The sequence below is a fragment of the Falco punctatus genome (assembly GCF_963210335.1).
Source record: "Falco punctatus genome assembly, chromosome: 14".
NCBI classification, from domain to species: Eukaryota; Metazoa; Chordata; class Aves; order Falconiformes; family Falconidae; genus Falco; species Falco punctatus.
The window spans coordinates 21,857,140-21,881,333 of NC_137594.1; the positions used below are offsets into that span (position 1 = coordinate 21,857,140).

Genomic DNA, 24,194 nt, shown 5'->3' on the forward strand with positions numbered 1-24,194 from the left:
GGGGGGCCACGCGCAGCTCCTGCCCCAGTGGAAGGGCATCAGTCGCAGCCCACACGGAGGGCGAGCAGAGCATCCCCCCAGCCCCACCAACCCTCCCGCTCCCTCTCCCTCCTCTCCCAACCACACCGACGCCTGGGCTTGGGTGCAGGTGAAGGCACAGCAGGCAGGGCTACCAGAAGGAAAACGCAGAGCGGTTCCGATGCGTGGTTTTTATTGACTTTAAAAAAAAAAAAAAAAGTTGTTTTAAGACAGTTGTGTGCAGAAGTACCTATGTACACAGAGGCTACGGGTGAAGCCACCCGCCTGCTCCCGGCCTGAGGTCGGAGCACTGGTCTCTCCCTCTCCTGGCGGGGTGGGAGGTGATGGGTGCTCCATCAGGCACCCGTGATGAAGACTGCCCCTGCCAGGTGGGCAAGCCTGGGCACCCCCCCCCACCCGCCCCCTGCCCGTAGCCTCTGCCTACATCTCCTCTATGTACAGTACAGTGGTGCTTGTCAGCGATGCGCCCGCGGCCCCCTCCTCCTGCCGGTGGCCGCGCTGCCAGAGAAACAGAAGTGGTCGTGAGTCCTAGCGGGACAGCTTAAATAAAAAATTAAAATAAAAATTAAAACAAAGCGGAGTAGAGGAAGGAAGTTAGCCAAAAAAAAAAAAAAAAAAATCAGGGCAGCAAGGAGCGGCAAGCGTGCCCTTCGCAGGGTGCTGGCACGGTGCTGCCAGCGCGATTGGTACCCAGCGCCTCCGCTCGCCCTGTGATTGTCTGGCCTGGCCCTGCCCAGCCCACGGCAGGAGCTGGTCCAGCCCCATCACGCCGGATTTGGCCCCTCCAGCCACTGGCATGGTGGCCTGGATGTGTCCCTGTCTCTCCAAGCAGCACCTCCCAGCTCAGATCCAGCCCGTCGTGAGGAGGGAAGCAGGTTCGACTGTCAGATAAATCGGCCGAGCCCCTACCGCCAGCGCGGCGGCGGGCACAGCCCAGCGTGGCTGACAGGAGATGGTCAAGGCACTCTTGTTGCTCATGGTTTTGTGGGGTTTTTTAGTTTTCTTCCCCTAGAAAAAACCAACCCAGGAAGGTGGAGACCAGGGCTCCAACCTGCCTCCGTGGCGCGGGGTTGGGAGCAGTGTTGGAGGCTGGCCATGGCGGTCGCGGCAGGCTGCTCGCGCCGGGGCGGCACCGCTTCTACCAAAACCCACCACGAAACTCAGGGGTTTAAAGCCCTGCGGACAGAAAAGATTAATTTCCCCAGCCCAGGGGATGCTCAGTGCCTGCTCCAGGTGCCCCAAACCCTCATGTTTCATGATTGCAGAGAGAAACCTCAAAAAAAAAAAAAAAAAATGAAGAAAACCCTGAAAAACAACCAAACTGAAGCAGAGAAAACAGGTAAGAGGCTGCTACGGAAAAGCCAGGTACAAAAGGGTAAAAAACACCTCCAAAAACCCTATGGTGATTGTTCCTCAAACAGCTATTGCAACCAGGTGGTGCGGGCAGGGCTGCCCCTGCCCCAGTCCCGGCACCACGGGGCTGGTGCCACCACCGCGCTGAGCACCCGTCGCCATCACCGGCTGTGCAGGTGGAAGGTCCCTCTCCAGGGGACCTTTTCCATGATTGCCTTTTTCTTGAGCTTTCCAGCATCTCCCACAAAGAAAAAGCCCACCCACCTGATTGCTCCAAAGAAAGTGGTTTTAATTACACCTCTGGGGAGGCAGTTTCCTTCTGCACCCCCTGTCTCGTGCCGTGGGGCAGCCTGTCCAGCCTGAAAAGCCCCGGGGACCCTGAGGGCACCGGTTGTACCAGACTGGTGTAAACCAAGCCCCACCCTCACAAACGGAGCAAAGACTTTGGGATTTCAGCTTCTCACCAGAGCTGTCTGTTTATAGCAACACAAAAGCAAAAGCACGGTTTGTTCGCCCACTAAAGCTATCTCTAATCTGGATTCTTCCCAGCCCGAAAGCAAAGGGAAATCTTGTCTCCGGTGGAACCGGACCCGCTGCTGCATCCCGCAACCGCTGCATCCTGCATCCCTTGAGCATCCTGCGAGCACTCACAGAGCTCATGCGGGGCTGCCGCTCCTGCGGGTTTCTTAGCTGCCTTGTGCACAGTCGCCCCCGCCACCCGTCCTACCCCTCCTCAATCCTCAGGCAGAGGGGCGCGGGTGCCCAGCCTCGAAGCCGGGGTTCCTCTCCCTGTCCCAGCCCGGCTGTGAGCAGCCACCAGCCTGCAGCAGAGCACGGGCGAGGGTCGGCTTCCTGCAGCCGCCGGCTCCATGCGGTGGGTCCACGCGCTTGCCAGCTGCGCCGGGACCCGCTGGGATGCCAGGAGCCTTCCTCCCGGGGCAAGCAATGGTGGCGGCTGCCTCAGGTGGGTAAAAAAAAAATAATCCAAATTAAAGGAAGAAAGAAGCAGCTGGTTCCACTGGCAAGGCTGCTTGGCCACCGCGGCTCCCTTGGCCCGGACATGATGCTCGGGCGCTGCCCAGAGTCACCCAGCATCAGGGTGGGGGTTGTCTTGTTTTAAAAAGAGCAGCATTTGGTTTGACTGTAAAGAAATGTGAGGCGGACACCCCTGCCGCCCGCTCAGTCATTGATTGTGTTTACAAATCCTTTCTCAGCTGGGTTTCTTAATAATAATAATAATAATAATAACAATAATAATAATAATAATAATTAAAAAAAAAAAGAAAGCAAAAAGTCTCCTTTAGCTCTGAACCTGATTGGCTGCTGGAGGCACCAAATCTCGCCAGGGTGGCGCCGTCAGTGGCGCGGGGCCGCGCTGCCCACCCGGCACTCATCACTGAGGCCGCCGGGAGACCCTCGCCCTCTGCCCCACGGGCAGCCGGGACCCGGCCGGCGCAGGGGAGCCGGAGGAGGCGCAGCCCTCAGTTCCCCCGGTAAACCTCGATCTTGCTGGTTTTGGCCAGCATGTCGATGATGTGCGCCTCGAAGTCGGCGTCGTGCACCCCGGTCTTCCTGAACTCCCCGGCGTAGCGGTTGTTCTCCCAGTAGTGGTGCCAGTTGCCCCGGCTGTCAGCGCCAAACCCAAAGACGTTCACCTGGAGCGGTAAGGAGGGGGGGGTGAGCCAACCTGTACCCCCCTGCTGGGCTGGGGACCCCCTCAGTCAAGCACCTGCGGCGCTGCTGGGGGGATTTCACACCGCACTGCATCCCTCTGCATGTCCCCCCCACCCTTCAAGGGTGTCCATCACCGTGGTGTCGGGCAACCAGAGCAAGTGATGAAGCCGCTGCAGCTGAACCCAAAGCAGCCACCTCCCTCCTTAACGCCGCAAGGTCCAGGATCCCAGCAAACCCAGCCCATGCCAGCCAGGATCCCACAGCCCAGAGGAGGACCCTGAGGAGCTGTCACCCACCTCATCGCAGACGTGGAGGGCGAAGAAGAGCACCAGCATGCCAGTGGAGGGGTAGCGCCCGTGGTGCTCCGTCCAGCGGTCGTGGATGTACTTGAAGAAGGCAGGATTGTAAATCTGCACCTGGGTGGAGGCGCTGGGGTTAGTGCTGGGGTCCTGGCCACGCTCCCTCTGGCACTGGCACCCCAGGAAGGAGCACCGAGACGTGCACGGGGACCCCGGGGGATGGTGGGGTGAGGGGGGCCATGGCCAAACGGGTGCTCATGGCAGCAGCAGGTATGAGCCTTCCCTTACCTTTTCTTTGTCCACCCGCAGAAAAGGCTTCACAGGCGCGTATGTGCTGGGAAAGAAGCAGAGGCAGGTGAGTTCCCAGGGGCTCCGTGTCCCCTAGCCCGAGCTGGCCATGGACCGGCGCCAGGGGATTCTCCAGGAGGGAGGAACTGGTGGGTCCCCGCTGCTGCCATGGGAGCAGCCCCGCGGTCGGGAAGCATCCAGCCTGGTGCTGCCGGTGCCCGATGGGTACTTACAACCTGATCTGGCCAGTGGAGAGGGCACTGGCGATCCAGAGCAGGTCCAGGGTTTTGAAGGGCACCAGCACAAAGCTGACATTGGCGGGCAGGTTCTTGGCACTCTCAGGGTACATGAAGTGGTGTGTGGTCCGACCGCCCACGTCACCCTCGAAACCCACCGTGGGGGCTTGGTTCATCCTAGGGAGAGAGTGGGGAAGGTGGCACCCCCTCCCAGCCACCCTGTCCCTTGCAGATGACACGGGTGTCCCCTGCGAGCTGTTGAGCGCAGCCAAGGAGCGGTTTCCCAGCCCGCTGATGCTCAGGGTTCTGGGATGAGCTGAGGGTACCCCCCAGCCAGCCCAGGGGAGGTGGCAGGGCTGGACCCACTCCCACCCATCCCAGCACCTGGTGGGACCCATGATGGGCTCCTTGACCGAGCAACTGGAGCCGGGCTGTGGCTGTGGCGTACAACACAGGCACAGCCCCTCCGGCATCACACAGCAGACCTGGAGAGATGCTGCTGTGGCGCACAGCAGGAGCTCAGCACCCCCGGGTGCTGCCAGCATCACCCCACGCCTCCGTGCTGCCCGTGGGGCTGAGCAGGCGGGCAGTGCCCCCAGCAGCGGTCCCCTGCCCTCACCGCATAATGAAGTCATGTCCATCGATCTCCGGCCCGTAACCGGAGCCGCGCAGGTTGCCCGAGTTGCCGACCACGGCGCAGCGGCGGCAGCGGTGCAGGTCGCGGGAGCGGTAGGGATCCTCGCCTGGCACGATCTGGAAGAGCTTGCTCAGGACCTCGTGGGTGTTGTGGGACTTGAACTGGGGCTGCAGCATCTGCGGGGGGAGAAGGAGGTTGGAGGGAATCAACCAGCGGCCCCGCCTCAGCGGCAGTGGAGAAGGCTGGACCCCGTGCCGGAGCACATCGTGGCGCTCCCTGGGGCTGGGGGACCCATGGGGACCCCTCGCTCACCATCCACCACCTCTGGACGTCAGGCGGCAGGTCCATGTTCTCCTTGGTCCACACCGGGGAGACGGCACCGTCATAGCGCCCGTCAAACCATTCAGCAGCGCCGGCCTCCTCGGCTGGGCAGCGGCGGCAGGCACAGCCCCGGGGGTACGGCCCCCCCTTGCTGAGCCGCTGCATGCCGGCATAGCCAGGCACCAGCTTCACTCGGTGGATGCCGCCCAGCCCGCCGGGGTCCAGGTAGGCGATGCTGTGGTGGGAGTAGGTGAAGAGGAGGGACATGACGAAGACGAGCAGGAAGGCGGTCGAGAGGAAACAGAAGCGCAACGAGCACTTCATGGTCGGCGGGCGGCTGAGCCAGGGAGGGCGCCCGCTCCGGCATAGGGCGCGGGCATAGGGCGCAGGATGGCGTCAGCCGGCCAGCGGGGCTCCCTGCAGGACCGACAGCTTTAAATCACCACGGCGGTGGCAGGGGGGACGCGGAGCCCTGCCACAAGCCCCCGGCGCTGGGCTCCTACCTGCTGGGCTGCAGCTTTCCATCCGCGTGGCCCGGCCGTGGCGAGGGCCCTCGGCGGCTCCACGTGCCGGGCAGAGAGCATCTGCTGCCAGCCGGCGGCACCGGGGTCCGGCACGGCTCAGCACGCTGGCCTCAGCCGTGGCACTGCGCCTTGCTGGCTCCTCCGGGTCCCGGCCCTGGCTGGCTCTTGGCCGCGGCAGCGCTCATCGTCCCTGGGCTTTAGCTGATCCGCTGGCACCCTGCCCTCCGCCGCTGGCTCGGGAACGCAGCCACAGCACCGGCCTGGAGCGGGAAGGGGGGCGGCAGGTTAAGAGACGGCGATGCACATGGCAGAGCTGGGGGGCTGCACCAGGCAGGAGGGGGGCGCTGGGGGCTGAGGGGTTTAGTCCCAGTCGAGCTTTGTAAAATGCCCCGCAGCCTGTCCCTGGCGGGGGGCCGTGGGGCACGAGCCGTCCCCAAAGGGAACAAGCAGGCACAGGGTGCAAAGGCAGCCGGGATGCCGGCATCGCCATCCACGCCAGCTCCTCAGCAGCTCCCAGGCTGTGCCCCCCCCCCATCCATCAGACAAAGGCTCAGCCATGAACTCGCCTCCAGAGCCAAACAAGCGGCTCCTTTCTGCAGGCTCAATCCTCCTTCTCTATCGAGCCACGAGCAGCCCCTCCAGCAGCCTCCGCGCCGGCTGCCGCCACCACCCAGACAGCCGGGAAACAGCCGCCTCGCAGCCCGGCGGGTGCCCGGGCACCGACGCCAGCGGCTGTGCCCCCCCCACGTGGCAGTGTCCCTCGGGGAAGGTCACCCGCTCGCTCGTGATCCCGCTGGGTAAAAATAGCCAGGGCAGAGGTGCTGGCGCCTGCGCCCAGGGAGGGACGGGAGGAGTGGCTGAGCCCCCCGAGCCAGGGGGGCAAAGCCAGACCCCCCCTTCCTCAGCCAAAAAAAAAAAAAAAAAAAGGCTGAAAATCCGCTTTTAACCTGGGGCAGGACCCGTCACCCCGGGGGATGGAGATGTGACACCCCTCCAGGGCTTTTTGCAGAGGGGGGTGCCACGGCAGGACCCCCCCAGGCCAAACCCTGCAGCAGCATTGCCTCCACAGCTCGGGTCTAGCCCCAGTTAGGCTGATGCTGAGGCCGGCAGTGCTAATTAGGAGCTGGCAGGCCCCGGGATGCTGCTTTCCTATAAAAAAACATCCTCCGGAAGACGCGGGCTTTCTTCCCAGGGACAGAGGCTGCCGAGCTCCCCCAAAAAGCTCCTTGCTGGGATGGGGGAGACCCAAGCACAGACTAAACCCGCCCCCAGCCCATCGCGCCGCCAGGCACAGCCGGCCCCTGCCCCCATCGCTAACCTGCCGTCAAACATTTCTCCGAGCAGCAACAGCCCCTAAAGGAAAGAGCCAGAAAACGGGTGCACGTCCCGTCCACGATCGTTGTCCAAGTCTTTTTTTTTTTTTTTTTTTTTTCCTGGCTCGGGGCGGCGGGGGGGGGTTCAATACGCCTCCACGGCACATGCACCGCCGGCGAGAACGAGTTCCGTGGCTTGCTGCCAGCGGAAAAAGCAGGGGTGGTTGTTAAACGGCGGGTTTGCGTTGAGGGGAGTTTGGGAGAAAGCCAGTAAAAAGCTATAACCCCCCCCCCCGCCCCCAGGATGCACAAGGCGGGAAGGTTTGGGAGGTAAAAGGCAAATTCTGGGCTTTTTTTAGCTGCGACGTGGCAGGAACGCCGAGCAGGATGGGCTGATCCCCTTCCCCTCTTCCCGCTGCTCTCCATCCCACGGGGCTTTTTAAAGGCTAAAGGAAATCGGCTATCACGTGCTCATGGTATTTTTGTTCCCGGTGAAAGGGGGAAAAATCCCTTTCCGGCTCCCCAGCCTCGCCCGGGTCCTGCCTGCTGCATCCCAGCCCTGCCAGCATCTGGAACGCGTTTTGTACAGCCCCATCCCGGGGCCTCCCACCGCTGCCCCCGGCCACAGGCAGGGAAAAACCATCCTCCAGCTCCCGCGCCTTACAGCATCCCTAAACACCAGCGGCTTATCTGAGTCATCGCTCTCCCAGCAGGGGCTGGGGGCTATTTCCATCTGCCCTGCTCCTTACAGACCCCAGCAGGGCCGTGGCACCTATGTATCCATATGTAGCTCAGCACCAGCCAGCACCTCCCTGCCACCTCCCGAAGTCGAACCCAACCTGCCTCCGCCACACAAAGCCCCGCAGGGACTCTTTGCACCGGGTTTTGATGTTTCCTTCTTACAATAACAGGGGATTTCAGGATTTCTTCGGTGGTGAGCAAGCCCGGCAAACTGGCGATACCATTAAATACCCTCCCGCTCCCCAGTTCATCCCCAGGTCTCCTTAATTGCCTTCTGAAGACCAAGTGCTCATCAAACATGAGTTTCTCTTTGATTGCAAGAGATAATGAAGTGAGGCTATTAAAAGGTCCTGGCAAATCGCTCCACTGCTTCTTCAGTTGGATGATTTTTCCAATCATATAATCTTTCATTTCAGGATGTATAATCTTTAATTTCAGGGTGAACACTACAGCGATATGACCAGCAGCTCCGGGGCCCGGAGGATGCCTTCCCCTTCCCCATCAGCCATAATGCCATCGAGCACATCCCCATCTGGCTTTTTTAGGTCTTGTTGGCTTTGTTTGCTCATTTCTAAGATATCCTGAGGCTGTTGGCACCAATTCCCTTGCCGGTAAATGATGAGCTGGGCATGGGAAGGAGCCGTCACCAGGCGATGGGATGTTACCCTGCTTAGGGCAGGGAGAGGAGGGGAGCAGAGGCAACGCTGCCTGCACCGGCTGCTACTGCTCCCAGGGATGCTGGGGGTGAAAGTTCCCCTGGGAAATGCACCCCTGGGTGTCCAGGTGTCCCCATGCCATGGCCCCTGTGCAGGGACATCACCGACCACTGCCGAACCATGGGTGCTGCAGCAGCGCCTGGCTTTTGCAGACAGAGGAGGGAGAAGCGTGCAGGGACCCCCCACCCTGGACCACCATCCCTCCTGCTGTCACGGGTGGAAAAAGTGAGCTGTAGGGGATTTTTTTTTGAAAGAGGAGGGAGTGGAAGCAAGTTGAGTCTTCTCCCACCTCCTTCAGCCCCAGCCAGAAAGGAACACCGAGTGGCCACCTGTCCTTGTTTCAGGCCCGGCTTCAGTGAGCAGGATTACTACAAAAATTCATCAAACCGCTGCAATTTGCTTTTTCCCGTGGCCCCCAGGCGCTGCTGTAGCTAGGGAGCACACTGAGGAGCACCCCTGCTCAGCGGGGCCGTCAGCTCACATTAGCTGGGAACGGCGAGCAGGAATCTGCCGGGGGCAGCGTGGGAAGGGACGATACTCCCGTCCTTCGGCATTACTTGGCTGCCAAAGCCAAACCGAGCCCCGGCAAGAAAAGCACAGTTAATTAAAAAGGTCCTTTCCATGTCACCCATCTGGAGGGACTGTATTTTCCCTTTGATTCTTTTTTTCCTCCCTGGAAGCTGGATGGGAGAGGGAGCAGGGAACAAACTCAGCATTGGGAAAAGGATGTTTCTCCCTGCCGTTGAGCGATGCCATGGAGCATTGACAGCCGGTGGCAGCCGGGCACTGGGTATTAACAGGAGAAGCCAATTTCATGGGTTAAGCCATCACCGCACCCCAAGAGCAGCGAGGACCCGGTAACTTATTCTTCATCCTTTTAATTAATCATACTCTTATCAGCCAGCTCAATCAGCTAATGGAGCTGAGTTAATTGGGTTTCCCATGCCTTAAACCCTCCTTGCACCCCAGGCTGGCACTGGCAGCAATTCCAGCATTTCCTTGCACCTGGCACCCAGAGGTGTTTATTTCTGGCTTATCCCACAGCAGGGGAAGCCAAAACCCCAGCACGGAGCTGGGATGGAGCCAGACATCACCAAGGCCATTTCCTATGGGATGTGGTGGCACAGGGGAGGTGCCAGCAGTGGAAAAGCTCAGAAAGGGATGCTCCCACCCTTACTGGTGGATGGGGCTTGCAGGGACTGGTCCAGCAGCATCTCAAGCCCCTCAGCTCAACCACAGCACAGTGGGGACCCCATAGGGCACCCACTCCAGCCCAGCCCTCTGCGCTGCCCAAGGGGGCAATGCTGGGCGTGGGGAGCTTTGGCTGCAGAGCCTGTCTGGCCACCCCCCCCCCCCCCCCCCCCCCAAAAAAAAAAAAAAATCACACATGGGCAGAAGCAGCAGAAGCAGCCAACCGCCCCCACAGCTCACATGCACGGACTCATCAGGACAGGCGAGCCACGTGTGCCAGCCCACACAGCTGATGCCCCCGTCCCTGGGAAGGGACGCTGCTCGGCCATCTGCCAGCGCCACTTCCCCTACCCTCTGCCAGCTCCCCGCAGCCCCCCAGCTCTCCTCGGGCAGCTGTGGGGAAAAGGGGACCCCCAGCCCCTGCGCTCCAGAGGGGTTGACAAGCCCAGGGTCATGCTCGCTGTGCTGGGAGCAGCAGCATCCTCCCCGAGGCAGGACAGGCGGGGAGGGGGACTCGCCACTCAACCTGATACAGCGGGGACACACTGCCCCCCCAGCCCCCAGTGCTGCCAGAGCCCAGGGCCAGACCCAGCCCTGCTGCCCTGCGCCCCCAGCACCCACCCCAGAGTCCCCAGTTTGCACCAAGTGCCTCAGCTGCTGGGTACCACCGAGCCAGCCACCATCAAGCCACCAGACTGGGTGCCACCAGTTCGGGTACTGCCAGGTCGGGTACCACGCCAGGGGTAGCCCTTGGGGTGGGTACCACCAAGCCACTGGGTCACGTCCCGCTGAGCCATCAGATCATGGACCACCAGCTCAGGTACCACCAAACCATCAGGTCATGTACTACCAGGTCAGGTGCCACCAAGCCACCGGATCACATACCATCGCATCAAGTACCACCAGATCAGGTACCACCGAGCCACCAGGTCGCGTACCACTGAGCTATCAGGTCATGGACCACCAGATCAGGTACCATCAAGCTACCAGGTCGCGTACCACAGCATCAAGTGCCACTGGATCAGGTGCTAGCAAGCCCCTGGGTCAGGTACCACAGGGTCAGGTGCCACTGAGGTGGGTCCCACTGAGCGGCCAGGCTCAGGGCTGGCTAGCGGGTGGGGGTGCCAGCCAGCCCCCTGTGGACCACAGAAGGCAGAGCCCAGGGCTCACCACCCTCCTCTGCCTCCTCCTCTCCCCCGTCCTCCCCCAGCCCCCCCGTACAAAGCCACCGGGCCCTGCGGGGAGCTGGCCACCCACTGCTGGCCACATTTCCATCTCGTCCTCCCACGAGCTGGGGTCAGTCAGGTCTGCCCAGCCCGTGCCCCCCTTCCCACCTGCCGCAGCAGGGCTGCCTCCCACAGACACCCCCAAATTGGTCTCCCCCCATCCTCAGCCGCCTGCAAGGACATGGCCACGCCATAGCAGGCAATGCTCCCCAGCAAGGGCAGGGCCCCCGCTCACCCTCCATCACCGGCACCCAGCGAGCCACCAGCAGCACCTTGCGTCTGCCTGCCAGCAGCACCCCAAGCCTCCCACCAGCAGCACCCCAAGCCTCCTGCCAGGAGGGAACTGCTCCCCCTCTACCACCACGGCTTGTTTTACCAGCTCGTGCCCGTTAGGTTCACGCTTAGTGCCTCACCGGGAAAATATGCTCAGGAGCGCAGGAAGGGCGGACGCCGCGCCGCAGAGGCGCCGCCGCTGCCGCCGGCCATGGCCTTTTGCCCAGGGAAAGCCAGCAGGGACGCGGGGGCCCCTGCGCTTTGCTGTCCCCCTCCCTGGGGCTCAGCAGCTCCGAGGACGGGAGGCAGTGGGAACCCAAAGGCTTTCGAGGGCTGGTTGATGGGTGCTGCCACCCACAGCCCCCCTCTCTCCCCCAGGACACGACCTGAGCAGAGAACTGCAAACTCGGTGCACAGGGCAGGGCGGCACGGTAAAGCTGTCCAAGGTTTACTCTGCTTGCGGGCGGTGCTTAGAGGCCGTTGAACTTGTTTGGAAGACTGTACCTATAAGACTTTATTACAGGGATGTCATAAAAGGCTCCCCTGGCCAGAGGTCATCGGTCCCAGTACAGCCCAGTTGCTGCTGGGGACTCCCATTACATGTAAAATTAGAGCAGCTCCGCTGGCGAGGGAGCCTGACTTCTCCTCTCCGCTAGCTGGGGCTCCGCTCGGACACCGAGGGAGAAGGGGGAGCATCTGCATTTTCCTAATTAGCCCAATTACTGCTGCAGATCAGAAGTCCCTTGCTGGGACACAGTGGCACCCGGAGCAAAGTGACTGCAGCTTGCGCTGGCTTCCCGAGCTGCTGCGGGGCTGTTTTAGAGCCTTGTCCCTCAACTGTTCATCCAGTACGGAAAAAACAAAGATCCATCTATCACACACGCATATAAATATATATTAAAAATTGTTTATATATATTCACCATTCATCCATGTGCGGTTTTGGGGGTATCTTTGGGAACTTTGCCATGGAGCTGGGATTCAAATCTCTTGCAGTCTCAAAAAAAAAGCTTTTGGGAGACGCCAACAGCAAAGAGCGACGCGGAGCTGAGAGATCCCCGGGAGCCCGACACGGAGCAGGGCAGGGCGGGGAGAGGAGATTCCCAGCCTCTCCCACCACATCCCAAGCCCCCCCGGAGACTGGCGGGCTTCCATAAATCACAGCTCGTTGAGAGGCACCGAAGCCGGCCGAGCTGCTGGAGAGCAATTAGCTGTTTGCGCTCTTGCAAGAATGAAATGCAACGGGAGGAGAGGAAAGCCATTACAGCCGCTGGGACCTCGGCGTGGGCCAAGCTGGGCAGCATCCAGCCTGCTGAGCGCCGCCGGGGAAACCAGCGCGCCCTCGGTGTTACCGGAGCCTGTTCCCTGAAAAGCTTGGAGCTTGTTTGGGCAGGAAAATTCAAGCCTCAGCCAGCTCCGCCGGCATGCGGCGGCCGGGGCTCTCCCCGCCTGCCTGCCTCCGGCACCGGCGCGGCGTGGGCGAGCGGAGCGCCTCTTGCCATTCCCCAGCACCCAGAACCGCCATGAGCTGCTCGGAGCAGAGGGAAAGGCTTATGACGGCGGTTGCTGCACAGCACCGGCACGGGGCCACTGCTCCCTGCCAGATGGGGACAGATGGACAGGCACGAGCGTGGTCGGGGCGGGGGGGCAAGGCGGCCCTCCCCACCCCAAGCGTCACCACTGCAGATGCAACATCTGGCTCTGATAAAAGGGGAAGGAAAAGCAGAAGCCAGCCCCAAGCACCAAGCGACTCCCTGTCCACGCTCACATCGCCCTGGCCACCACTTGGGGGCGGGGGGGGGGGAAACAGGGGAGCCCCCAGCTCCTGGCCCATTGGGGGACCCTCAGATAACAGGGGACAAAACCACCAGCTGAGAGCCCACCCGCCTTCCTGGAGAGAAACTCAGCAAGTTTGGGGGGGTTGATGTTATTTGGTTTCACTCAGCCATGTTTTTTGCCCTTCCTCCAGCCTGAGCTGCCCAAGCACCATCCTCTCCCCCAAAAAATCCTCCTGCTGGGCTGGGGAGCCCTCGCTCCGGGGAAATATTTGGGAGCTTTGCAATAACTGCTCTGGCTCCGCAGCTGGAGCCTGAGCAAAACCTCACCTTCCCCCCCCATGCCGGCAGCACCCAAGCCCCCGGCACCCATGGGGACCCCTGGCAGTGCCAGGGCCCCACTCCAGTAGCCATGCCTCGCCCAGGAAACACCGATGGCACCGGGACAGCACATCCCAGCAGGTCTGATGCTGATGGGATCCCACACCGATGCTCGCATCGGCACCCCACACACACAGGCACTGCCAAGGGACACTTCCCTGCCCGGTGACACAGTTTCCTACCTGTCCCCAGGGATGCTCGCGGTGTGTTTGTGAAAACCTGGCCGCCGCCACCCAGGCAAGGGACACCGTGTGTCATGCAGCCATGTGTCACACTGCTGCTGCTGAGGGACCTTACAGGCACACGGGCACTGGTGGGGACTGGGGGTACCTGCAGGTCTGGTGTCCCCATCCCCGCTCCTGCCCTGGTTCCATCTGTGGCCACCCCAGTTCTGCCCCCAATACCCCCCGGGGTCAGGGCCCCGTGGCACTGGCGTGGGGCACACGCTGGAGGGGGGCAGCTCCCCTGGGCTGTGGGGAGCAGCACCAGTCCCGACACCCCTGCCAGGGGCAAGCACCTTCCCCGGCAGCAGCCTCGGGCTGCGGCTGTGGCCACTGCATCCTCCTGGGGGTCAGTGCATCCTCCCGAGGGCCAGGGCATCCTCCTGGAGGCCAGCACCCCGGGCCCGAATCCAGTGCATCCGAGGTGCACATACCCGAGGCCAGCACCCAGCACCGGGACCAGCACCCCAGGAAGCACATCCTGGGTCCAGCACCCCGGGGCCGAATCCAATGCATCCCGGGTGCGCGCTCCCTGGAGCCAGCACCGGCACCAGCACAGGGACTAGCACCCCAGCACCGGCGCATCGTCCTAGGGACCAGCACCCCGGGGCCCAGTCCAGCGCAGCCCGAGTCCACGCTCCCCGAGGCCAGCCCTCGGACCAGCACCGGGACCAGCACCTCAGGACCGGCACAAGCACCCGGGGCCAGCGCATCCCCCCGGGGACCAGCACCCCGGGGCCCAATCCAGCGCACCCCGGGCGCCCGCTCCCCGGGGCCAGCACCCAGCACCGGCACGGGAGCAGCACCCAGCACCGGGGCAGCCCCCGGCAGCCGCCCCCGGCCGCAGCGCGCCATCCCCGCTCCCGTCCCCGGGTCCCCCGCGCCGGGCCGTGCGCGCATCCCTTCCCGGGCCCGCTCCCCGCCGCGGTACCTGGCTCGGCTCCGGCATAGCCCCTCCGCCGGGCGCCCCCGGGCCCCGCCGCCGCCACCGCCCCCCGCGCCGCGCCGCGCCCTCCGCGCCGTGCGGGGCCGTGCGGGGCCGGGCCGCGCCGTGCGGGGCGGGGGGCCGGGCCCAGCAGCCTGGGAGATGTAGTTCTCGGCCGCCCGGCGGGGCTTGTGGGACTTGTAGGAGGCGAGAGGGGCCGCGCCGCGCCCACCCGGTGCACCGGCATCTCCAGGGGCTGCCCCGGTGCCCAGCCCGGTACCTCCCCGGCACATTGGCATCCGCCGGTGCCCAGCCCGGTACCCCTCCGGTACCCCCCCGGTACCCCCCGGCACGTCGGTATCCTCCGGTGCCCAGCCTGGTACCCCTCCTGGCACATCGGCACCCCCCTGGGATCTACTCCGGTGCCCAGTCCGGGACAGAGGCATCCCCGGTACCATCCCCCTGGTATCCACCCGCAGTATCGGCATCACCTGGTACCCGCCGGGTACCTGGTCTGGTACCCACCGCGGTACCCACCCGGCACACCGGCATCCTCCCGGCACATCAGCATCTCCCGCTACCCCTCCTCGGTGCACCGACATCCCGCGGTACCCCCCCGGTACCCCTCCGGCACACCGGCATCCCCCGGTACCCCCACACCCCCCTCGGTACATCGGCACCCCCCGGTATCCATCCCGGTACTCCCTCCGGTGCCTCCCCGTTACCCCCCTCCGCTACCGACTTCGGCACCCACCCCAGCACCCACCGGGCACCCACCCCAGCACCCGGGCACCCCCACCCCGCTGCGAGAGGCCGGGCTGAGCCCGGGCGGGCTCATGACAGAGATGACCAGGAGCACTCAGGGGTGCGCGCCGCCGGCGGGGACCCGTTTTGGGGCAGAAAACATCAAAAAACCCTGTTCCGCCCTTTCAGCCCCCCCCGGAGCGGGGGGGCGGACAGCGCGGGGGCTCACTGTAGGGGCGCGCTGTGCCTTTAAGCGGCCGCCGCGCAGTGCACGCTGGGAGATGCAGTCCCTCCGCGGGGCGCCTCCCGCGGCGGACGCAAGGCCGGACTACATCTCCCAGCAGGCACCGCGGCCGCCTCACCGGGGCCGGGGAGGGTACGGCGGCGCGGCCATGGCGGCGGAGTGGAGCGTCCTCCTCCTCACCTGCCAGCGCGGCGGTTGCGTGGCCGCCTTCCAGCGAGGCAAGCGGCGGGGCTGGCGCTCGCCCTATCCCCCCGGCGCGGCGGGGGGGCCCGGCTCTGAGCGCCGCCCGCCTCTCGCTTGGCAGAGCTGGAGGCCCGCCGGCGGAGGGGCGGCCTGGGCCCGCGGCCCCCCCCGCTCCTCCTGGCCGTGGAGGACCCCTGGGCCCGCCTGGGCAGCGGCGGGGCCACCCTCAACGCCTTGCTGGTGGCGGCCGAGCACCTCAGCGCCCGGGCGGGCTGCACGGTGAGGGGCGCGGCTGGGGCTGGGGGGGACGGGGCCTGGGGGCGGGAGGGGGGCTGGTTGTCCCGTCCCCGCTGGGGATGGGGGGTCGGGAGGCTGGCTCTGGTGGGCCCGGGGAGGCTGGGAGCGGGAGGGGGGGCCGGCCGGCCCGTCCCCGCTGACCGGCCCCTGCTCTGCCCTCCCAGGTGGTGACAGCCGATGTCCTGAGGGACGCCCGCATCCTCATTCTGCATATGGTGAGAGCCTGCCTGCAGCCCGGCTGGGGCCCCCCGCTGCACCCTCACTCTCCCTGTGACCCCGCCGTGTGCACCCTCCCCCCAGGGCCGGGACTTCTCCTTCGACGACTGCGGCCGGGCCTTCACCTGCCTGCCCGTGGAGGAGCCCGACGCCCCGGCCGAAGCTCTGGTCTGCAACCTGGACAGCCTGCTGGGGACCATGACACATCGGGTCTGTGTGGCCTGTGGGAGGGGGCCCTGGGCTTGTGCCGAGTGATACTAGGCACCCTGGCGTATGGGTGGGTTTGGCTCCCCCTGAAACCTTCGGGGTGCCTTCAGCAGGCTCCCAGTGAGGCAGAAAGGGTGCTGGGTGCCCCAGTGAGGCAGAAAGGGTGCTGGGTGCCCCAGTGAGGCAGAAAGGGTGCTGGGTGCCCCACGAGGGCCAGGCCCCTTCCATGCCATCCTTGGGCACGTGGCCCTTCTCTCATCAGCTCTGTGTGGGCTCCCCGCCCGGTGTGTGGGTCTGCAGCACCGACATGCTCCTCACCATGCCCTCATCACCAGGTGAGTGGGTGCCAGCCTCGCCTCCAGCACCTGCTTTGGCTCGGGGCAGGGGCCAGAGCCAGCAGCACAGCTGGTTCAGCCTGCACCGTGCTCCTGTGAGGATGTGGATGTTTGGGCATTGCTGACCCCTGTGTGTTTGGGAGCATCTGTTGTGCCTGCAGCAAGGTGGCTGGCTGTCATTTGCTCTGATGCAGGCCCAGTTTTCAGGCAGTTGTGCCCAGTTGGCACTGGTCTCTGCTTCTCTCCCCAGGGATCAACTGGGATGGCTTCCAGGGGGTCAGAGTGATTGCAGTGCCTGGTAGCCAGGCATATGCCAGGGACCATGGGGTCTACCTCACTGATGAGCAGGTCGGTAGCAGCTCCCACTTCAAGCAGCGTCCCTTGGAGGTGCAGGGGTCCCCACCCCTTCAGTCCCTTGGGTGCTGAAGGTCCTAGCCCTGCTGCGGCTGCTGGGCCTGAGGCTCCCCGAAGAGCTCACTGGGGTGGTCTTGCTCCCAGGGGCTGGTGCACGACATCATCTACAAAGGCACGGAGGCCCAGATCCAGCAGTGTGCGGGGCCTGACAGCACTGTCCCGTTGGTATGGCAGGACTCAGGTGTCAGTGGCCCTGCCAGCCCAGTCTCTTGTGTCACTGTGGCTGCAGCCTCAGCCCCACTTTGTCCTGGCAGGTCTGTGGGGTGGTTTTCTTCTCCTCGGATGCTGCTGAGCAACTTCTGGCCACCCATGTCATTCCTCCTCTGGATGCCTGCACCTATATGGGGCTGGACTCGGGGGCACCACCCATCCAGGTGACAGCCCCTCTGCGGGGAACAGAACCCCTTGCCCCCGGGTGCTGCTGGTGGCCATCTCTGTAGAGCCTGTTTGCCCCCACGCTGCCAGATTTGGGTGGGAGAGGTGGCAGGAGAGGAGCACCTAGCTGCAGGGTGGGTGTCAGTGTGGCTGTACCTGACAGGTCCCTTCTGTCCCCAGCTCTCCCTCTTCTTTGACATTGTGCTGTGCATGGCAGAGGGGATGATGAAGGAGGATTTTGTGAAGGGTGGCAGTGATGCCAGCGTGAGGAGCGCCCGCTCCGTGCTGTGGACAGCTCTCCATGCCTTCCCTCTTAGCATGGGTGAGCGATGCTGCAGTGGGTGCACGTGTGTAGTGGTTTAAGCCTGGCTGAATGCCAGGTGTCCGCCAAAAACGCACTCTTGCTACCCTCTTCAACCGGACAGGGGAGAGAAAATATAATGAAAGTCTCGTGGGTCAAGATAAGGACAAGGAGATCACTCAGCAATTACTATCACGGTCAAAACAGGCTTGATGGGGAAATTTTAATTTATTTCCATTCAAATCAGAAAAAACACCTGCCCCCCCCACCCCTCCCTTCTTCCTGGGATTAATTTAATTCCCCATTTCTCTACCTTCTCCCCTCACGCAGCACAGGAGAATGGGGAATGGGGGTTACGGTCAGTCAGTTCATGACATGTTTCTGCTGCTTCTTTCTCCTCACACTCTTCCCCTGCTCCAGCATGGGGTCCCTCCCACAGGAGAGTTCCCAAACTTCTCCAACATGAGTCCCTCCGAGGGTCTACTGTTCTTCACACACTGCTCCACTGTGGGTCCTTCCTACGGGGTGCAGTCCTTCAGGAGCAGACTGCTCCAGCCTGGGTCCCCTGCAGGGTCACGAGTCCTGTCAGTCAGCAAACCTGCTCCATCGCAGGCTTCCCACAGGTCACAGTGTCCCGCAGGCATCCCCCTGCTCCAGTGTGGGGCCCTCCACAGGCTGTGGGTGGAGATCTGCCCCACCACAGAGCTCCGTGGGCTGAGGGGGACAGCCTGCCTCACCATGGGCTTTACTGCGGGCTATCGGGGAGTCTCCACTCCGGCGCCTGGAGCACCTCCTGCCCTCCTTCTGCACTGACCTGGGGGTCTGCAGAGTTGTGGCTGTCACATAGTTTCACTCCTCCCTTCTGCTGGCACAGATTAATTTCCACCCCCCCTCCTTATTACGCAGTCACAGAGGTGCTGCCACTGTTACTGATGAGCTCGGCTTTGGCCAGCGGCGGGTCTGTTTTGGAGCCAGCTGGCATGGGCTCCATTGGTCATGGGGAAAGCTTCTGGCATCTTCTCACAGAAGCTGCCCCTGTAGCCTGCCCGCCCCCCCCCCCCCCCCCCAAACCTTGCCATGCAAACCCACAGTAATATGATGTGACCCATCCCTGAGCCCTCCTCCCCTGCATGGGGAGAGATGGGGTGCTCAGGGCCTGGCCCCCAGCTGTTTCCTCCCACAGCTGTGGGTCCCCGGGTCTTCTCTCCCCACCCCTTTGACTGGGGATGTTCAGCCTGGCTGCCCTGGGCTCTCACGGGTGTCACACACCCACATTTGCCATCGGTGTGCTGACAGCTCTCCTTCCCCCCTGCAGCCTGCATCCCTGATGCGTCTTATGACTACATGACCACCTCTGCGAGCGACTACATCCGCAGCCTGACGCTCCTGCCTGGCTCTGCCAGCCACCTCCACTTCTGCAAAACAGCCCATTCCCACGTGGATGTACGTCCTTCCAGCCTCAGCCTTGCTCATGCACATTTCTTTGGGGGTTGCTCTGGGCTGTGTGGCCGGACTCCGGTCCTACTTGCCTCTGTGCCCTCGGCAGCAGCCCCATCTCCTGGAGGACGGCTCTTCGGTCACCAACTGCCTGCTGGAAGGAGCCGTGCAGCTGGCAGCCGGCAGTGTCATCCAGCACTGTCACCTCCAGGTATGTGGCTGGGGTGGGGGTGACTGAGTTGTCAGTGCACTGAATGGGCGGCAGGGTGAGGTGACCCTGGCTGGGATGGGGGACCCATGGCTGTGAGATTTTGGGTGCCCTTCCTCTTCAGGGCTGCTTTTTGGCTGGTGCTAGGGACTGGTGGCTGTCACCCTCCCCAGGCAAGGAGAGGAAGCTGTTACTGCTGAGCTGTCCCGCCCTGGGGACTAGGGCAGACCCTCTCTTTGGGGGCTCTGTCGTGGCTGTGAGCCCTGGAGGCTGTCACCTGGCCTGAATTTCTGCAGTCCATGTCCCTTCAGCCCTGTGACAAAGCAAAGTGTGTCCCCCTGGCTCCTGCTGGCCCCAACTTGTCTCCCGGGATGGTTGTCCCCTTCCAAGGTTGGGTTCTGACTCTGGTTTGGGGGCTGCTTTGGGGCCAGCCACGCCACTCAGGGTCCTGCTGCCTTTTCTGCAGGGTCCCCTGGAGATCGGTCCTGGCTGCCTGCTCTCAGGCCTCGCCGCAGGCTCCTCAGCAGCCCTGCAGGGCTGTCCCCTGCATGACATTGTCCTGCAGGGCCACCACGTCCGGCTGCGTGACCTGCCCTGCCAAGTGTACACTCTCACTGGCCGCCTTGACAACTGGCAGGTACGGGGGTGACGAGGTGGCTCGAGGCTCCCTGCAAAGCCAGGGTGTAACTGTCCCCCCTGCAGAGCCCTGCCGAAGAGGCCACCTACCTGAATGTGCCCTGGGCTGAGTTTTTCCATCGGACGGGCATACGGTAGGTGCCACGTGCCAGGATGGGATGGGAGACCTGGCTTCCCCTGGGATGGCTGCAGTGGGAGGTGTCACAGCCACTCCAGTCCAGCCTGTGTCCCGGCTCCCTTCCCGGAAGGTGTCCCCAAACCCCAGGGCAGTGCTGACAGGCTTTCCCTCCATCAGGGAAGGAGACCTTTGGGATGCCGAGATGCCACAGAGGAGCCGCTGCCTGCTCAGCGCCCGACTCTTCCCAGTGCTGCATGCCTGCGAGGTGCTGGGGCTGGAGGATGTGCTGTGGCTGCTGGCCCCGGCGGCGGTGGCCGGCGAGCGGCTGGCACGCTGGCGGGCAGCCTGGCGCATGTCCTGGCAGGAGCTGCTGCCCTGCCTGGACAAGGCGGCCGAGCTGGGCGCCCGCCAGGCCCTCTTCTTCCTGCAGGGCCAGCGCAAGGTGCGGCGGGTGCTGCTGGGGCGCCAGGACAGCAGCCTCCTGCCACTCGCCCGCAGCGCCGTCCACGAGGGCTACCACGAGGCGGTGCTGGGCACACTGGACCAGGGTGAGCTGGACTCACTAGCTGTGTATCTCTGGGTATCAGGGCTGTTTGGTGGTCTCCATCTCCTCCAGTGACACCCCCACCCTCATGGGGGTGCACCCTGAGGCATCCGACAAGCCAGGGTGGGCACAAGCCATGCGAGTCCATCTCCCCTGGAGCCAGTTTATCGCAGAAGTGGGCTGGTTTGGGGTGACCTGCAACCTGGCTGTCGCTTTGCAGCCTCCTTTTTATTTTCTAGTTGCCTCCACGGCTGGTGACGCTGGCATTGCAGCTCGGGCGCTCGCCTGCATCGCTGAGGTCCTGGGCTGCATGGCACAAGGGGAAGGGGGCTTGCGGAGTGGACCCGCTGCCAACAGGGAGTGGGCCTCGGCTTTCAGGCGCCTGGAGAGCGGGGACATCGCCGGCGGTGTCCGGGAGCTGGCTGCTGAGCGGCAGAAGTGGATGAGCAGGTGAGGTTGGGGCTGGTGAGCGGCAGCATCAGTGCAGTCAAGGAGCTGCGGCAGCGGCCTCAGCATCCTTCTCTTCTCAGGCCAGCTCTGCTGGTGAGAGCCGCTCGGCATTACGAGGGGGCCGAGCAGATCCTCGTCCGGCAGGCAGTGATGTCCTCGTGCCAGTTTGTCACTGTGGGGCCGGCGGAGCTGCCACCCCTGGGGCACTGGGTGCAGGTGGTGTGTCCAGCCCGCCTGGACCTCTCTGGTGAGTGCGTCCCCCGCTCCCCCCAGACAGATGAGCCGTGTCTCAGCCCTGTGGTGCTGGGGGAAGAAGAGTTGGGGGGCTGTGGGGGGCTGATGGTGAGTCTTGGCAGGTGGCTGGAGTGACACCCCCCCCATCACATACGAGCACGGGGGGGCTGTGGTGGACGTGGCGGTGCTGGTGGACGGGTGCCGGCCCATCGGTGCTCGGGTACGGCGCATCAGCGAGCCGGAGCTGCGCCTCGTCAGCCTCAGCGGGACGCCGCAGAGCGAGGCGGTGGCAGAGCTGGTGTGCCAGGAGCTGCAGGACTTGCAGGATTACTGCCAGCCGCACGCGCCAGGTGAGGTGTCACCAGCAGCACGGCCTGGCTCTGCGTCTGTGATGTCCCCTTTGTGTCCTTACCCTATGGTGCCAGGGTGGCCCTTTCTGGGGATGAAGCGGTGAGGGACCACGTAGTGCAGCAGGCATCATCAGCTTTGCTCTCTTTGTTTTCAGGAGCCTTGCTCAAAGCTGCCTTCATCTGCACCCAGGTCGTGCAGTTCCCCTCGCAGAAACCCCTGCAGGCCCAGCTGATTGAGAGCTTTGGGGGTGGCTTTGAGGTGCACACCTGGTCCAAGCTGCCCCATGGGTCTGGCCTCGGTAAGTCTGCAGGGAGAGGGCTGGGGATTCCCTCCTGCTGCCACCACTGGCGTGGTCCACCTTGCTGTCCCCAGCCCCACCCCTCACGGGCACACATGATGCCACGCTGCCCTGTCCGTGTCTGTGCTCCCTGCAGGCACCAGCAGCATCCTGGCGGGAGCAGTGATGGCATCGCTGTACCGGGCGGCTGGGAAGTTCGCCAGCACCGAGTCCCTCATCCACGCTGTGCTGCACCTGGAGCAGAGGCTCACAACAGGTAGTGGCCAGCGGGAGCAGCCAGCCCGTGGGGTGTGAGGGCCTGGCAGTGGCTGAGGACCCTCTGTCCTGCAGGCGGTGGCTGGCAGGACCAGGTGGGCGGGCTTGTGCCCGGCATCAAAATCGGGAGGTCGAAGGCCCAGCTGCCACTCCGGGTGGAGGTGGAGAAGATCCCAGTACCCAGTGGTTTTATCCAGACCCTCAACGATCACTTGCTGCTGGTGTACACTGGGAAGACTCGCCTGGCCCGCAACCTGCTCCAGGTGACACCTGGGTGCCACTGGGTGCCACAGGCTCTGGCCTCTGCTCCCCCCGTGGCCTTTGGTGTCTCTCTCCTTCGCTGGTGCAGAGCTTTGCCACCCCAACAGGGCTGGCAGCGAAGGCTGTGAGTGCAGCGCTACCTCCCTGGTGCCGCTGGAGCCGGGAGGATGGTGACAGGGACGTTCTTGCCTCTTGCAGGATGTGGTGAGGAACTGGTACGCCAGGCTGCCCTCGGCCGTGCAAAACGCCGACGCGCTGGTGAGCAACGCCGAGGAGTGTGCCCAGGCCTTGAGGCAAGGTGAGAGCCCCCTTTCCTGGGCCAGGCCGGCCCTTCTACTAACTGAAGAAACACAGACTTCTCCCGGGCGAGTCTGTGCAGTCCTGGGTGGGGGCAGAGGCTGTGGGTTTTGGCTCTTGCAGCTGCAGAAGCCTCCAATCCTCCCCAGGCCCACCCTCACGTTACAGGCAATGCCCCAAAATTCAGGCTTGAATGAAGACTTGGAGGAAGGGGGGTTAGATATGCCGAGTCTGGTTGATTATCTGCGAGCCATTTGTGATGGGGCTGGGGGCCATGTCTAGCCTGTGCAGTGACTTCATTTGGCTTTTGGCTGCTGCGATACAGTGTAGGGGAAGCTGGAGCATTAAAGCAAGCAAATTTTCCCCCTGTGGAGGATTAAAAATAAACAGCAGCGTGACAGGGCTGGCTTTGCTTGCTCGCCAGGCAGAGCTGGGAGGAATTGGGTAGATGAGAAAGTGGAATTTAGCTTGGGCTGAGCAGGAGAGGCAGGGACAAGTTTCAGCCCCTTGGGCAAGAAACAGGCAAATAGTTTGCAATATCCTCTCCTGTGCAGGTAAACTGCCGCTCATCGGCAAGTGTCTGGACTGCTACTGGCAGCAGAAGAAATGCATGGCCCCGGGGTGCGAGCCGCTGGCTGTTGGGCGCATGATGGATGCTCTCCGGCCCTATGTCTATGGGCAGTGCTTGGCTGGGGCCGGCGGTGGCGGCTTCCTTTACGTCTTGACCAAAATCCCTCGGCAGAAAGAGGCTTTGCACCAAATTCTAGCAAAAACTGAGGTGAGATATGAGCTCCCAGGCAGTTCGCTGTCGCGGGCAGCTTGCAGAGGTTTGCTTTATATAGCACAAGCACTAGGAGCATCTCACCGCCCTGTGAGTGGTACAAGATTGTTTGTTGTCCCTTTAGCCCTCCCCAGGGCCTTGGAGGTGAGAGCAGGTCCCTTGCTGGCTCCTGCCCCAGCCTGCAACGTTCTTTTTCTAGGGACTGGGCAACTTCAGCATCCACAGCATCGAAGTGGACACGGGTGGTTTCTCTGTGGAGGGTGTGGGACACGATACAAAGGATGGTGCTGGCTCTGGAGGGTTCATGACTGTGTGAAGGACTTTAGCCCTGACCCGTTCCTGGCAGGGGGCAGGGGAGGAAATCCCCGCTGCTTTAGAGGCAGCTCCTTCAGCCAGCTCTAGCAGGTGCCTTAGGTCTTGATGTGGCCTTTTTGTGCTGCTACTTGCCCCAAAAGCCAGAGGCTGGAGAAGCTGTGACGAGCTGGGCAGGCAAACCCACCCCTGGAGGGTTAGCCTTGCTGGAGGGACAGGCGCTAGGGCCTCCAGGCTGATTTTGGGGTTTCGCTCCAGTTTTCATGGTTCTCCAAAGTGAAAAGAATAGCATTTGTGATGCTGCTTCTAGCAGGAACCTTCCTGCTCTTCCAGTGCAGTGCTCCTGCACCAAGGATGCACTTGGATGTGGAGTTGAGTCAAGTCCCTCTCCTGTGTTGACACTTCTGCAGTGAATCACTAGTCCCTGCAGTCTCTTTTAATAAAAAAGCTTGGTCCCAGCATGTGTTTGTGCCCATCTATCCCTAGCAGGGCTCCTCCCCTCCCTATGGGATAGTAGGGGGCCAGCAGTGTGGGGGCAAAGCTCTTGCAGGGGTTGAGAATGGC

At 63.0% G+C, this 24,194-nt stretch overlaps 2 protein-coding genes across 8 annotated transcripts; one reads left to right on the forward strand and one right to left on the reverse strand.

Moving 5' to 3' along the window:
• Positions 1-194: 194 nt before the first annotated feature.
• ST3GAL2 (ST3 beta-galactoside alpha-2,3-sialyltransferase 2) lies at positions 195-14,274 on the reverse strand. 7 transcript variants are annotated; one of them, XM_080411055.1, is made up of 8 exons: positions 14,139-14,274; positions 5,351-5,631; positions 4,839-5,264; positions 4,509-4,702; positions 3,887-4,066; positions 3,654-3,699; positions 3,363-3,482; positions 195-3,047 (listed from the first exon to the last, which is right to left on the reverse strand). In XM_080411055.1, the coding sequence occupies exons 3-8, from the start codon at positions 5,169-5,171 to the stop codon at positions 2,874-2,876; spliced, it is 1,047 nt and encodes a 348-aa protein (XP_080267181.1). In that variant the 5' UTR covers positions 5,172-5,264; positions 5,351-5,631; positions 14,139-14,274; the 3' UTR covers positions 195-2,873. The 7 variants fall into 7 exon arrangements, with proteins under 7 accessions (XP_080267181.1, XP_080267186.1, XP_080267183.1 ...); XM_080411060.1 differs by lacking the exon at positions 14,139-14,274 and adding an exon at positions 11,754-14,072; XM_080411057.1 differs by lacking the exon at positions 14,139-14,274 and adding an exon at positions 10,972-11,728.
• Positions 14,275-15,268: 994 nt separating this feature from the next.
• On the forward strand, positions 15,269-24,088 carry FCSK (fucose kinase; the record flags this gene model as incomplete). The annotated part of the gene is made up of 23 exons (XM_080410936.1): positions 15,269-15,338; positions 15,425-15,582; positions 15,765-15,815; positions 15,901-16,026; positions 16,286-16,358; positions 16,609-16,706; positions 16,857-16,937; positions 17,027-17,146; positions 17,328-17,469; positions 18,764-18,891; positions 18,995-19,096; positions 19,560-19,730; positions 19,796-19,863; positions 20,025-20,395; positions 20,631-20,841; positions 20,922-21,088; positions 21,198-21,425; positions 21,581-21,724; positions 21,861-21,980; positions 22,055-22,242; positions 22,439-22,538; positions 23,092-23,315; positions 23,518-24,088. 23 exons carry the CDS (start codon positions 15,269-15,271, stop codon positions 23,632-23,634), a joined length of 3,258 nt encoding a protein of 1,085 aa, XP_080267062.1. The 3' UTR covers positions 23,635-24,088.
• Positions 24,089-24,194: the final 106 nt, after the last annotated feature.

Excerpts from the sequence above, each read along its gene's own strand:
- ST3GAL2 (XM_080411055.1), bottom strand. The coding sequence starts at position 5,171 with ATGAAGTGCTCGTTGCGCTTCTGTTTCCTCTCGACCGCCTTCCTGCTC. Across the intron at positions 3,700-3,886 it reads TCCACTGGCCAGATCAGGTT|CACATACGCGCCTGTGAAGC; the intron begins GTAAGTACCCAT and ends CTTCTTTCCCAG. Across the intron at positions 3,483-3,653 it reads TGCGGGTGGACAAAGAAAAG|GTGCAGATTTACAATCCTGC; the intron begins GTAAGGGAAGGC and ends GCCTCCACCCAG.